This window comes from Abramis brama, assembly GCF_963993115.1.
Source record: "Abramis brama genome assembly, chromosome: 21".
NCBI classification, from domain to species: Eukaryota; Metazoa; Chordata; class Actinopteri; order Cypriniformes; family Leuciscidae; genus Abramis; species Abramis brama.
The window spans coordinates 3,820,880-3,836,685 of NC_139983.1; the positions used below are offsets into that span (position 1 = coordinate 3,820,880).

The following is a 15,806-nucleotide window of genomic DNA, read 5'->3' on the forward strand; positions in this document are numbered from 1 at the left end:
CTCTGTAAATCATAATAGCTAAAATGACAAAGCATGGATTGAAAAGTACATATGAACATAATGTAAAAAAATTACATGTATGGATTGTTAATCGGATATGTAATTCTTACACTTGCTGTTGCAGAAACACTTTTTTTGCAAGCAACCTTTATCAAAGTTATCTGTAATTATCATAAATCAACTTGCAGGGTTCCCACGGGTCCTTGAAATCCTTGAAAGTTTGTGAATCTGAAAAAAAAAAAATTCAAGGCCCTGGAAAGTTTTGGAAAATAAACACACAGATACAGATCCTTGAAAGTGCTTGAATTTATTTTGTGCAAGAAGTTTTCTGTAAAAAATTCATATTATTATTATTATCCATATTATTTCCTCCGGTCCGCTAATGTGTTATTTCGCCAACACTTCGTGGCACTAGCTTGCTTGATTTACGTTAGTTACGCACATTTACACGTTACGTTATTAATGAAATTATTTGTCGCTGGAATCTTATCGCATCGCGTCTGGTTAGGACCAGGGTTATTATAGTTTTGCATTTTTCATTAGTTTTTATTTTTATTTAGTTTTGACTTTTTGTTTTCAAATTCAGTTTAGTTTTAATTAGTTTTTAAAGTGGGTTTGCTAGTTTATTTTTTATTTTTTGAAAATGCTTAGTTTTAGTTTAGTTTTTATTAGTTTTAGTGTTAGTTTTAGTCTTTTTTTGTAATTTGGGTTATTTGTCAGGGGCAAGATTCAAAAAGGTCAGAAAAAGTATTGTGTAATACTAACTCAACAAAAATGTCATACAATTTTAGGAAAAAATTCACACTCCATTGAAATTCCTTCACCTCTTACAAAATCCACACGCCGTACCAGAAATCTACACATCTTCTATACAGAATTCACACCCTATACAAATACCACAGCTGTACAATTTTCACACCCTATACTTAATTTATCCTATATAGTCAATAGCCTACTCATCTGGATTGAAGCAGCAAACATTCAGTGTAAAAGTAAAAAAATGACATAATATTTAATATTTGAATCACAGCTTATAGCCTATAGTGTTTTGACATCGACAACCACAACCAAAAAGTGCATTTTACCTCAAACTTGCGACTAGTTAACTTTCTAAAGAAGGCGCAATCGCTTCTCGGGTCGACATTAAAACACTGACAAAATTATATTCAGAATTTAAAATATTTTTATACCACTTTTTAATGCGTGATTGTGTAAAGGTGTTCACGAGATGGAGATACCAACCTTTCGCGAACTTGCAACGTCGAACGAACACTCGTTCTCATGGAGACGTGGTGTGCGCGCGCGCATGTGAGAGACGCATGAGTGACAGAGAGACGGAGGGTGAGCAGGGAATACGCTGCGTGTTTTAAATAGCATTAAAAAATGAAAGACCTTGACAAAGACGAAAACTAAGGACATTTACTCTATAATTTTATTTTATTTTAGTTAGTTTTGCCAAACACACATTACAGTTTTAGTTAGTTATCGTTTTTTTGTAATGCCTCGTTTTTATTTTTATTTCAGTTAACGACAATGTTTTTTCGCACCTAGTTTTCGTTTTTTCGTTCGTTTTCGTTAACGATTATAACCTTGGTTAGGACACGGTGTTAGACAGAACAATAATTCCCCACGATCAGACAAGTAAGTGAACCAACAATACAGACGTCCAACCGTAGCCATGCCTAACAAACACCTCCCTCAAACACACAGTAGTGGAGTCCCGGCAACCATGACGCGATATACAGTGAGGAAAATAAGTATTTGAACACCCTGCTATTTTGCAAGTTCTCCCACTTGGAAATCATGGAGGGGTCTGAAATTGTCATCGTAGGTGCATGTCCACTGTGAGAGACATAATCTAAAAAAAAAAATCCAGAAATCACAATGTATGATTTTTTAACTATTTATTTGTCTGATACAGCTGAAGGCTGAATAGGGCAGGATCATACTGGTCATGTGAGTTTTTAGCTTTTTAAAATTAATTTATAAAACAATGATTACGTTCTGTCATATTTTTCAATTACTTTTACTGTTTTAGTTTTTTTGCCGTGGTATCGATTCAGTATCGGTATCGAGGTATTTTGGTCTGGTATCGTATCGAAGTCATAATTTTGGTATCGTGACAACACTACTCCCATGCACTTGTAGGCACACACACACACACACTCCTGCTCACCTGTTGCTCATGTTTTGAACAGAATAAAAGTGCGTTCCTCTGTGGCGTGATGAAGACATACAGGCAGAGGGAGAAACAGGGGACCAAAGTGTCAGACTCCACTAAAGGACCAGATGAGGCCAAAATCAAGGCAAGTTTACTCTCCATCTATTGCTTGTTCATTGCTTGTTCTCTTTCTGCTGATACAGTAACTGCAGGAACTGTCTCACCGTCGAGTGTTTTATTTGCTGCCTCTGCAGGCTTTGCTGGAGAGAACCGGCTATACGCTTGATGTGACGACAGGCCAGCGCAAGTATGGTGGTCCTCCTCCCGGGTCGACCCATGCCGGGGTCCAGCCCACCGTCGGCACCGAGGTTAGTGCTCTCGTCGTCCAGAAAACACACGTTGGGCCTGTTCACACCTGGTTTTCTCAGATCGGATGGCGATCAGATTTATCAAAACGATTCTATTCACACCTGGTCACATAAATGTGTTTTCGCAAAACGGATATAAATCCGATCTTCAGTTCCCGCGCTATATGCAGATTTAATGGATTCACGTCACCGAAAGCAATAGATATGAGCTGGGTTTTATTGATCATCAGCTAATTTCAAAATCAATCCGCAATAGGAGAGAGAAGCAACTGCACTGATAAGATCATTTCGTTTCTCTACTTTTAATGAAGATGATTGTGTGTTACGTGTCTGAGACTTTCACTGTATAACATGTCATATAGCCTATAACACGCTCACACGTTTATTTTTAGCATTGTTGGGAGGAGTAACATTTATACACGTGGTTTCAACAACCAGATGCATTTACACTTACACGTCTCACACCTCCTCCTGAAGTGGTTTGAGCGATCGGATAGCGATCAGATCACAGTAAACGCATGAAGAGACCAGGTGTAAACAGGGTTCGTACGGGTGCTTGAAATCCTTGAAAGTGCTTGAATTTTGATGTTGTGTTTTCAAGGTTTGAAAAGTGCTTGAATTTTGGATAAAATGCTTGAAAATGCTTGAATTTGTAACTGTATTTCTTTCATAAGAAATATCTTTCTGACAAAATAGTTCATTATTAAATGGAGAAAAAATGTAGCCCTTCAGAATCAGATACAGATTGATTTGCGTTAACGCTGGCCAGAGCAAAAGTAGGCGGAGTTTTCATTTTGATTTCCGCGGTTGTTTGGATGCACCGTTTTTATTGGCCATGCAGCGGCAACAGTTGAACTATTTTAAACTTTGACCGCGGCGTGTGCGCGAGCTCGCTGAGCTCCGCTTTGGTCTGAGTCGCGCGGCGCAAGCCATTGAAATATATCGGTTTCATTTCATAGCGCAGCGCGGTCCGCGTCCTAAAGGGCCATTAGTGACTGAGAGTACTTGGTGTGATAATGTAATGTAAGTATTGCATGTCCGTTATGTTCATTTGTGGAATATGCAGTGAACATTGCCAAAATTACAGAACTGTAACGTGCAAATTAACCTGCAAACGTTAGCCCAGTGCATAACAACAGTCGTTGATTGTCAGTAGTATAGCCTACTGTTACTGTAAGGTTTAGGATGGCCCTATGCAATATTTACACTGCTCTATTCCAGTAAATGTATTAGCTAACGTTATGTCTTGGCCCAAGACATCTTGGCAATGAAATACATTTATCAGGTGCCTGTGCACTCAGATATTGTTCAAACCTCGTCTATATCAAGAATGTGTCCCAAAACGGGAAGGCCTGTCAAATATTTCTAAGTCTTCATATTTGAAATTAATTCAGTTTTACAGCCTATAAATCACATTATCTGGTAAGCAATATTTGGACATTAATATAATGAAAAGTATATTATTCATATACTTAGTGATACATTTTGAAGAATAAAACTTGTGATTGGCTTAAATATTAGGGCTGCACAATATATCGAAATATTGCAAATGTATATATTACAATATGCATAATTGCATATCGCAACGGCTTGCAATAACTGGGGTCATGAACAAAAGACAAAGAAAATCACTCACTGCTTTTGGCTGAATAGGCTAACTTTTGTAGCTTTAATAAGAATCAGTATATTTAATTCATGCAGTGAAAACTAAGCAGTGTTTATTTTTGCATTTGATTAATCAGTTTCTATTGTTAAATAAACCTAATGTAGGATAACCTGAACCCCTAAACCCCAGTGATGTTAAAATAACACTTCTGCTACAGTAAAACACTGATGTTCACTGTCTTGAAGTTGTAGGGATATTTTCTTATCACAAAAAGAATGTGAAACACATATGTGTAGGTTATATCATTTTAAAGATATTTTAAAGATAATTTAAGTTAATTTGACACACTTTAAGCATTATCGTATCGCATATTGAATATCGCATTATTTAATGAGTTATTGCATATCTCATTTTTCTTCTATATCGTGCAGCCCTCTGCTATTATGAAACATTTGTCTGTTTATCTCTTTTGATGTGATAAAAACACTAAATAAGAATTTTAAGTATGTATTGGTGTGTAATTTACGGTAGTGTAAGGTGCTGGGAAAAGCTTTAAAATGGACCTGGAAAGTGCTTGAAAAGTGCTTGAATTTGACCTTGGAAAAAGTGTACGAACCCTGTAAACAGCCCCTATTAGTTTGTGTGAGTGACTTATGTCTGCTTTATTCTGTGCAAGTGTTACATTATTAACCCTGTGAAGCCGGACATATGGAATAATGGTAACACTTTACAATAAGGTTCCTTTATTAAACATTAGTAAATGTATTAACTAACATGAACTAACAATGAGCAATACATTTACTACTGTTTTTGTTAATCTTTGTTAATGTTAGTTAATGAAAATAAAGCTGTTCATTGTTTGTTCATGTTAGTTCACAGTGCATTAACTAATGTTAACAAGATTTTAATAAAGTATTAGTAAATGTTGAAATTAACATTAACAAAGATGAACAAATGCTGTATAAGTGCAGTTCATTATTAGTTAATGTTAACTAATGTAGTTAACTAATGAACCTTATTGTAGTGTTACCGAAATAATATAATATATTAATAATAAAATATATTTTTTGGAAATCAAAGTTTTATGGCTCATGTATAGTATAGAATATGGAGGATAAAAACCTCAGGTTTATTTAGAGGACCAAACTGAGCAAACATATGCAATTTGGTGCAATTGCTGATATTTCTATGGACAAAATATAAGATGAAGAAATCAGTGAGATGTTTCTAACATTATAACAGACTACTTTCATTAAATGCATTTAAATATCAATATCTGCCAATACAATGTCTTAGTAAGATGACATTTGAATGCTTAGTTTGATCAAAGTTCTGTAGTTTTAAAACATATAATGCAATACAATGATGATTGAGAGATGAACAAGTAAACCTTCCTCAAAAGCCTGATGATCATATTTGGACAGTAAATTGCATTGTTGCGTATGTCAGGGAAACGTTGGCTTTTTACTAACAAATCGTGAAGCCTTGTTTATAGTCTAAAGAGTCTCCGCTGCCTGTGCGCGCACCTCCCCTAACGGATGAGGCGTTTATACTCGATTACGTTTGATTACTTTATTCAGTTTCTAGTATTTCTGAATACTAGTGCTAGACCTATTCAAAAAGTTTTCTCTGTATTGGTAGGCTATCTTTATTCTATTATATTTATTTGTGCTACTTTTTTACAATTTAATTCAAAGATTAAAATCAATCTCAAAAGATTACAAATACATGAATGCACTTCATATGTCAGGATTTACGGCCATACAGCGTTGTCGAGAATAACGGCTTCAGACAATTGCTTCACGAGCGTGAGCCACGCTACACAATAGACTACCAACACGTTAGTTTTTAACAGAAATGGCAATTCCCCGGACGTTCTGCTGTCACTCTCTTCTGCAGTGCATCACTCTTAAACTTGAGCATGTCGATCAATTGTTGTTTCTGCATAAAAATCTGAAGATGTAATTGTTTAAAATGATTTCAACGTAATGTAAAGAAATGACTTTGTTTGGTGCATATTCCAACACTTAAGACCAAATTGTTAAATAATCAGAAGCAGAGACTTTAAAAGTAGAAGGAAGAGCCTTTTTAAGCTTTTTTGTGACAATTTTTATTTCATTTAACTCATTGTTTTTTTTAATGACAAAAACTAAGGCTGCATTTACACTGCAGGTCTTGATGCCCAATTCCGATTTGGTTTAAAATTTGGTATGTTCAAGCCCAGCCCAATGTTACCAATTAGTTACGTTTTAAGGGAGTAACGCAATATTGTAATGCATTACTTTTCAAAGTAACTTTCCCAACACTGGTCATGACAGCCCTAGTTGTGGAAGTAGTTGACTCGTGCACAATCCCTAGAGTTTCTGCATTTCCCATTGCTAGGAAATCTGCTGAGAATGATGTTTATTTCAGTAAGACCAATGATGGATGTACAAGCTAAAGATGAACGTTTTCAATCTTTTTTATGATGGCTAATGTTGGTCTGATGATCTCTTCAAATGTTCATAGATTTTTGTGGGAAAGATCCCGAGGGATCTGTTTGAAGATGAGCTGGTCCCTCTGTTTGAGAAAGCGGGGCCGATCTGGGACCTGCGCCTGATGATGGACCCGCTCAGCGGCCTGAACCGCGGATACGCCTTCGTCACCTTCTGCACTAAAGAGGCTGCGCAAGAAGCCGTCAAGCTAGTGAGTGACTGTCTTTACCAGGGGTGTAACGATGCCCTCATGTCACGATCCGATACATATCATGATACGATATTGTGATACTCCAAGACATATGATAAAAGGTTAACAAAAATGAACTGTTGATTTAAAATGCTAAATTTGGTTTTACATTGTGTGTGTAAATGAATAGTCTTGGACTTGGTGCTGAAACCCAAAGCACAGGACAATAGAGACACCAGAATAACAATATTCATGATTCTGAAGATGAAAATACTGAATTATTGTAGATGAATATGCTTGCACTGTCACTGACTAGATATATTTATAATAATGTAGGCCACTTTTACTGGTAACATCAGACATTTGGCATTATCAGGACCCACAAATATTCCCCCATTGCATTATTATACATTATATTCAACATCATATATAGTAGTTTAATGTAGTGCTGACACTAAAACTCTTTTCTCACACAGTAATTTTTATTTTGGATGAACTATCCACGATACATGTTGCATTTTTGTATTGCGATATATTGAGACATGATATATTGTGACAGCCCTAGTCTTTACTGTTGGTCTCTGGTCTTCTGGATCCTGATTGTAATATTTCCTGCAGTGTAACAACAACGAAATCCGACCTGGTAAACACATCGGCGTGTGCATCTCTGTTGCCAATAATCGTCTCTTTGTGGGGTCCATCCCGAAGAGCAAAACTAAGGACCAGATCGTGGAGGAGTTTGCCAAAGTTACTGGTAAGTTTTGGTGTTAACTAACATTAGAGGTCGACTGATGTCGGCTTTACAGGTTATCAGGAAAATCGGTGACGCTTTACAATAAAGTTCATTAGTAAACTACCTTATTTAACATGATCTAAGAATGAACAATACTTCTATTAATCTTAGTTAATATGAATTTCAACATTTCAATACATTATTAAAATCAAAGGTTGTATTTGTTAACATTAGTTAATGCACTGTGAACTAGCATGAACAACCAATGAACAGCTGGATTTTTATTAACTAACATTAGCAAAGATTTAATAAATACTGCAACAAATGTATTGCTCATGGTTAGTTCATGTTAGTTAATATATTAACTAATTAACCTTATTGTAAAGTGTTACAGGAAAATCAATAATTTGTAATAGATTGTAATAGTTTTTCTATTTGCTCTGGAGGGTTCTAGCAACAATGCTACGAAGTCGAGGAGGGAAACTGCTTAGCTTTCATCTTAATTCGTTTAATTCAATTTTGAATACTAAAGATGCCGCTTGTGCTTCATGCAGATCCCATCATTTATTCTCTGGGGTGGACCAGTTTGTTACTGGACGGGTATAAACATGATGAACTCTCCGTTGAGGATTTGTTTTGTAGATCTTAAGTTAATCATATTTTCTTGTTAATATCAATCATGTTAATGTGAAAAATGCCGAGTTTTCGTTGTGCGCGCAGTATTCTGCTCGAGCATGTACACAGTTTCCAAACTTTTCTCTCTTCTGACAAAATTAAAAAAAGAAACGTAAGTGCGTCTAAAACACGAGCATGGTGTAACGTTCATATGAAGCCGTTTGAAGATTTCCTTTAAAAGACCAGGTTGATTTTATTTTCATCCTTTTTTGTATTTCTCGCTTTGCTAAAAGTATAGCTATTTTTTTTTAATTTATTTCATTTAATAATTACTAAACTAAGAGTAATTACTGGTAGTTTTCTAAAAAGATTCAGTACTGTTCATATTAAGTGGAAAACACTTTAAAAACTATTGGCTGATTAATAGTTTCTCAGCCAGATTTAGCACTTTTAATTGTAAAAATTAATCAGTTTAAAATGCATAAATAATGCTAGCGTTTGCATTGGGCCACATGGAGATGATCTGGAGGATGAACGTGACCCTCACACTCAAAGACGACTCAAAAGTCAAATTGGTTTGTCTTCATGTGGACTTTACAATCAATCTTTACATGGGTGTGTGAACACAAACACTAGTGACTCAAGCTCAATTTTATGTTCTGTAATGTGCATAACAGCGCAAGTATGCATTTCATAAAACAAAAAATTGTGTACATGCATTTGTGATCAGATTGAGCGACCAGACGAGTCTAAAGGGTTAAAAAATCCAAGTGTGTTTTTTTTTTTTCCTTCTTGTTTTGAAAATTGCGATCGCAATTTAAAATTCGGTTTTATTTTATATTTTATAAGGAACACCAGTTTTGTTTGTAGGACTGCACAATTTGTCCCACATTTTTGTGCTTCTATCAATGTGTCTATATTATACTAATAATACTAAATTAAAATATTAAACACAATACGTATTACTATTGTAATAAGTTTCACTATGAAAGAGTGTTAAAGAACAATAGTGTTTGTTTTTTTACACAATTCTTTATTTTCAAAAGTTAAAACAATCGTAATGCTAATATAGAAAAACAGGGAATTAGCGGATGCTATTGGTGCATGTTTCATGCTTGTGTGTGTGTCCTGTTTATTGGCACACATTTGGAGGAAGCGCCGTTGTCCTCTTGAATCCTGAGGTTTGCTACTCAGCGGCAGCACGTCTGCAATGACTTGCTCAAGAATTTGCCCTGTGTGTTTGTGCAATTGTTTTAAAGCATGTTTGAGTCCTGAGTGTTTATTTTTATTGTTTATGATGAACTGAAGAGTTGAGTATTGAAGTGTGATGGATTTGATTTGCCAAAAACGAGCCTCAGTTTTCCAGGAAATAATCTTCCTTCCTCATCCCAACAGAGGGCTTGAATGACGTCATCTTATATCACCAGCCCGATGACAAGAAGAAGAATCGAGGCTTCTGCTTCCTGGAGTACGAGGATCATAAAACGGCAGCCCAGGCGCGCCGCAGGTTAATGAGTGGCAAGGTGAAGGTTTGGGGGAACGTGGTGACGGTAGAATGGGCTGATCCCATCGAAGACCCCGATCCCGAAGTCATGGCCAAGGTACGCTGTTTTCTGTTAGCACAATGCAAGAGTAGCATTTTGTGTCCCAAACATGTTGTGGCCGATGTGACCAAAGTCTTGCCTCACAATGACTAATTTAATATCATGAGTTAAAACCTAGCATGTCCGTTTTTACTTTATAATTCTCTCACACATTCTTTTTAATGCATAATGCACTAAAAAAGTAAATATGAAGCATAGCTAGTCATCAAGAACCCAATAATTAATGCATAGCACCTGTTTCTCCATACTTGCGCTTGACGGGCGTTTAAAATCTGCAGTCTTTCTCACAAGCCCAGGTAACACAGACTACCACAAGTCTTCTTACTGACTGACTGAATTCCTGAACTCTCTACTTGTCATAGGTGGGGATTTCAGTGTTGTGTTTTATATCAGATATCAAGATATCAGATGTATTTTATGTCAAATATCAGATTATTTGGTCAGTTTCAGTTTTGTGATTGACAGCGCTCTTGATAAATGTCCACCAGGCCGACTCTCATCACTTAGAGCTACGACTGGAAAGTGATAAAGGTGGAAATTAGCAGGGTAATGAATAACGAAGTATAACATACCATAATTACTCAATAAATACACTTTTAAACAAGTCTTTGAATGTCTAATAAGCATTTAATTAAATTAAACAAACTTTGCATTACGGTAATGAGAAGAACTGCGAATGAGAAATAATAAAACACGACACTGGGCATATTACAGCAATGAAAGTGAGTTTTTAATAGCTTAAAGGGAATGTGCTTAATTATCATGTAAATGTTAGATTGGATGGTTGTAAATTGGCTTTTTCTTTATGCAAAATATTTTTACTTGCCTGTGATTGGCTGTTTTCTCCTCAGGACAGTCCCCTCTCAGAGCCTTGAGTTAGAAATGGTCTAATTAAACTGAAACTTATGTTGCTTGTGTCGTTTAGGTCAAAGTCCTTTTTGTAAGAAACCTGGCAAGCACAGTAACGGAAGAGCATCTCGAGAAGACCTTCTGTCAGTTCGGCAAACTGGAAAGGGTTAAAAAGCTTAAAGACTACGCCTTCATCCACTTTGAGGAGAGAGATGGCGCTGTTAAGGTAATCGTCTCTTCCTCTGCGTCGCTTTAGAGGTTGTTGGTAGTTTATGCACAGATTGTAACCAGTGTTTTCCCACAGGCTCTAGCTGAAATGCATGGGAAGGATTTGGAAGGGGAACAAATTGAAATCGTCTTTGCAAAGCCACCTGATCAGAAGAGGAAAGAGCGAAAGGCCCAGAGACAAGCTGCTAAAACTCAAATGTAAGACTGTTTGTAGCCTTTCATGAGCGTTGTGTCACATAACTTTCTTCCCCTGAACACACACGGAGAAACATGGCAGCATTTCCAGGCGCTCTCAAAGTCTATAAATGACATTGTAAAGTGACTTTAAGGCAACACTTTATTTTACAGTGTCATTGTTACACGTGTTACATGTAGTTACTATAGTAATAACTATTAATTATGCATGATTACATGCAACTTACCCTCAACCAAACCCTATTCCTAACCCTTTAGTAAGTACATGTAGTTGCTTAATATTACTCAGTACTAAAATGTATAATTACAGTGTAACAAAGACACCTTAAAATAAAGTGTAACCGACTTTAAAGTATCAGAACAAAAGCCCATATGACTAAAGCCAGGGACACGACGAGACGCTGCGTATACTGTCATATAGATAGATATATATATATATATATATATATATATATATATATATATATATATATATATATATATATATATATATATATATATTCTTTTTCCATCTATTGAAAGTCTAGACAGTCAAACATTTCTTCTGAAGAGATCACTTTATAATATGATAAAGCTTTTAAGCTTTTTTCCATATATAAACGTTGATTATCAAGTGAGTGTCTTAATGAGCGAGTCACTGAATCATTCATTCAAACTATTTTTTTCAAACGGCCGATTTGTTCAAGAATGAGGCAGTTGTTTATGAATGGGTAATACAATTTTTATTCAACATATTCATTCAAAACGCTGAATCATTCAGTAATGAAACGCGGCTGAGTGTTGCTGTGAGATGCGTTATGGTTCTGCTGTGAACTTTGTTGAAACGGAACAGAAACAGTCAAAATCGCATCTAAAATGTAAGTGACTTAAAATCAGCTACTTTTTTATTGAACTGTTGTATGAAATCAGGGTCTCAATTTCAATCATGATGGTATTCAGGAAAACAGGACTTTTGGTTGTGTTGCTTAACTGTATCTGTATGTTCTCTATATTCTCCGTGCGCACTGTTTCTGAACTCCCTGAAACGCCTCCATTGTAGTCTTGAGTTTCTTCCGGGAATGAACACGTCACAATATTCCTCATTTAAATAATTAATATGCAGAATAAAGGGGCGGGGCCTGGTTGAGTTGGTTAGTAGTGTGTTAAACTGGCGGTTATGGTAAGGGGCGGGACATTTCCCAAACACTCTCAAAGCGCTCGACCAATCAACACACTGATCCAGCCGACCAATCAGAGCACAGTGTGCTTTTCAGAAGGAGGGGCTTCATAGAGACAGGAACTAAACAGAGCGTTACTGACAGACTGGGAAGAGAGGAGCCGCAACAATGGAGAATATGAGGAAAATAATCAACATTCAAGCATGAAAACCCCAAAACAACATCAAGACTTTGTAAAAGGGTATAATAGAAGACTGAATGATGTCTAGTTTGTAAACCATGTGCATTTATTTTCCCCAGGTATGATGAATATTATTACTACGGCCCACCGCATATGCATGCCCCAACAAGAGTGAGAGGCCGAGGCGCTCGAGGTTATTCCTATCCTCATGACTATTACAGCTATGAAGATTATTACGATTACTATGGCTATGACTATCACAACTACCGAGGCGGATATGACGACCCCTACTACGGCTACGATGACTTTCAAGCTCACGTTAGAGGAAGAGGCAACAGAGGATCCCGTGGCCCCACACTGTCCAGAGGCCGGGGCTCGAGCGCTCCCCGAGGACGGGCCGGCTTCTCCCCGCGCCCGGCTCTGGCCTCCAGCCGAGCCCGAGGATCCCGAGGAGTCCAGCAGAGATGTCGAGTGGTACGTGATGTGTGGGTGGAGGACTCCTGCAGTGTTGGCAGGAGGTTTTGAAACCCTGTAGGCTAGATTTTTTTTTAGTCTTTTTAAAGTAGACTTTATCATGACAAAGGACGTAGTGATCAAAACACATGTTTTGGCGTTTGTTTTTGCTTCCCCTCCTTTTCATATTGCTTACATATGCAAGGCACCTTGTGGACGAAACGGACCAAAGGTTTGCACTTTCCTTTCATTTATGGGAATTTAATTCACAGCACTTAAGTACACTGGTTTGTGTTAGTCTGCTGCATATGCAAATTGTCTTCAAGTACTCCCGAGTAATGAGGACTGGGCAATATAGCTAGAATATCATTGTTCTTCAGCTTTTTTATATTTTATTTTTTGCGCTAGTTATGCAACGAAACTCCAGCAGCTAAACAAATTCGGCTGAAAATGAATTTTCAGTTTCAGCTGAAGGGTTGATGAGATCGATTTGTCGTTCGTTTTGATGAACGGAGATCTTTTAGTCTGTTTTCAGCACACCGTTTTAATGTTTATATTTCAACAAAATGGAGTAGAAACATAATTAAACCAAAAAGTTGTATAAAAAACTGACTTGTGAATGTTTTTTTTTGAGTGTTGATTAAACTTGATTAATTGATTGATTAAGTAACTTTATTTTTGGTTTTCGGCTAAATCAGAACTTTAATATTGGTGCATCACTAATATTTGCTCTGAAATGGCTTTGGGTGCTTTTCCTTAAGAACCATTTCAGCAAAGTAGGTTCTCCAAATGCAAAATGTAAAGTAAAACACTAAAAAATCTAGTTAAAAACCATCCCTGCATGTTTTTACTTAAACAAATGGAAGAATATTCAATCATCATGTAAGTTTACCATTTAAACAAGAGTAAATCGAGTTTTTGTTCCTGAAGTTTAAATTCGAGGCTTTTAAAACGGCTGTATTAACACACTCATACGCTCAAAGACAAAGGAGTCTCAAGATTGACTCTTTATGAAGCTTAATGAGCTAAATTTATTGCTGCGATACTGTAAATGATCTCGTCTTTCAGCCTCCGCTCTAATGCATCTTAAATTGAATGATTTAGTTGTAAGAGTAACAGGTGCAGTCCTGCAGCAGAACTGAGCGGATTCATATCGACACAGATATTGGGTTACACTTCATTTTAAGGTGTCATTGTTACAGTGTAATTATATATTTAAGTACTGAGTAATATTAAGCAACTACATGTACTTACTATAGGGTTTGGGTAGGATTAGGTTGAGGGTTAGTTGCATGTAATTATGCATAATTTACTGTTATTACTATGGTAAGTGCATGCAACATAATGTAACAAGGACACTGTAAAATAAAGGATTTAGCCACTGATGTCTTCATATAATGTTCCTTTTGAAATGCTCTGGTAACTGGATTTTTCCGAGACTTTGGATAACCATCTCCTGTGCTTTTGTTGTGAAGGTCCTGCATGAACCGGACTAATTATATATACCGTTACTTGTGTTTGCATAAATAAAGCATGCGTGTCTTTTGTTCCACCAGGGAAAGGGGGTCGAGGCTGGTCCTGACCAGGTAGTATGAAGACTGACTTGTTGTATGGGGTTACACCGGATGCTACCAGTGTTCATAAGGTTAAAGCAAACTCAATGATATTCCAGCCTGTATTGAAGCATATCTCCAGTACTGCCACTCCCAACAAACCAATAAGAGTTCAAAAAAATCCCCAACTTGCCGTTTTCACATTCGGAGCCCGTCTAAATAAATGAACTCGCAATTACATAGTCAACGCCTAAGCATGCCACATTTTGGGACTGAAGTTCAGACTCTCAAGGATACCAATACGTCAGATGTGTTTTGCACTTTTTCTTTTTTACTCCTGCGTTTGAAGTGGCTCAAAGGAGCTTGATGCTGATGTATATTTTTGTGCTAACTACATTTTTTTTTTTTTTTTTTTTGTGGGAATGTCCATGTCAACCTAAAACGTTTGGATTCTGGTAGAGAACATCTGCGGGGTTTTGGTGTAACCGCCTCACATGGACAAGTCAGGCATTCCAGGAACGTGGTTCTTTTCAGAACTTGTCTTTTTAAGGGTCGGTTAACTACCTCAGTAGAGAGGATTCAACTACCCTGCCTGTACTGTAAATAGGGACACTTAAAAACAAAAAAAAGCATAGGAGCAGGGCTTGTTTCTTATGAAATATGCACAAGGGCAGCAGCTCAGAAGATATTCTTAATGTAATATAGTCAATCCGCTGCTGCTCTGACATTGCAAACAGTAAAACTGGGCATGCAAATGAATCTCATATGATGAGCTGGAACAAGCCCTGCTCTTATCCTCCTTTCAACTGAATTAGCTGCCTTGCTTCTTCAGATTATGTAGTTACTGGGTGTATGATTGTATGATAGTTTGGAATAAAATGTTACTTTTGTATTGGCTTAAACATCACAAATGCACCCGCTGCATTTGCTAAGCCCTGCAGTGTCCCTTTTTTTTCCCGGTCAGTTCTTGCGAACGCCAGTTCAATGAATTATGTAGGTTTTATAATCAATCATGACTATTGTCGAACGATCAATATTTTCAGTGGCTGCGATCACAGGCACGAGATGAACTTGTTTCTGAGGAAAAAGGGACACTGCAGCTTCAGTTTATATTCCATATATAGCAAGCAGGTGACCGAACCATTCAACCGGTTTTGTACACAGTTAACTCCCTCTCGATAAAGCTGTAACATTGCAACCTTTTGAAAAGATGTGAGCAGTTTTAAACTATTGTTGGTGGCCAACAATGTTTTTGCATTCCAGCAAATAAATTGTTTTATACTGTAAAATGAGGTGAGTGTAACTTATTTTTGTAATAAAGGTTTTGAATTCTATCTTACAACCTGTTCACTGTCGTCATCTTGTTGTCTGGAAAGATATTTACATGCAGTTTGTGTAAGTGTTTGGTCATTTTGGGTCATGTAGAGTGAACTCTTGTG

General features: G+C 36.9%; 1 protein-coding gene across 2 annotated transcripts in view; it reads left to right on the forward strand.

Annotated features, from left to right (window-relative positions):
• syncripl (synaptotagmin binding, cytoplasmic RNA interacting protein, like) overlaps positions 1-15,709 on the forward strand; it is a 24,336-nt gene extending 8,627 nt beyond the window's left edge. Inside the window, exons 4-13 of one of the 2 annotated variants that reach the window (XM_084096962.1) lie at positions 2,199-2,306; positions 2,416-2,529; positions 6,644-6,820; positions 7,418-7,553; positions 9,543-9,748; positions 10,677-10,826; positions 10,905-11,026; positions 12,481-12,835; positions 13,020-13,046; positions 14,371-15,709. In XM_084096962.1, the coding sequence (XP_083953088.1) occupies positions 2,199-2,306; positions 2,416-2,529; positions 6,644-6,820; positions 7,418-7,553; positions 9,543-9,748; positions 10,677-10,826; positions 10,905-11,026; positions 12,481-12,835; positions 13,020-13,046; positions 14,371-14,409 (1,434 nt within the window). In that variant the 3' untranslated portion in view covers positions 14,410-15,709. The remainder of the gene's footprint in view (positions 1-2,198; positions 2,307-2,415; positions 2,530-6,643; positions 6,821-7,417; positions 7,554-9,542; positions 9,749-10,676; positions 10,827-10,904; positions 11,027-12,480; positions 12,836-13,019; positions 13,047-14,370) is intronic. The other variant, XM_084096963.1, reaches the window with a different exon arrangement.
• Positions 15,710-15,806: the final 97 nt, after the last annotated feature.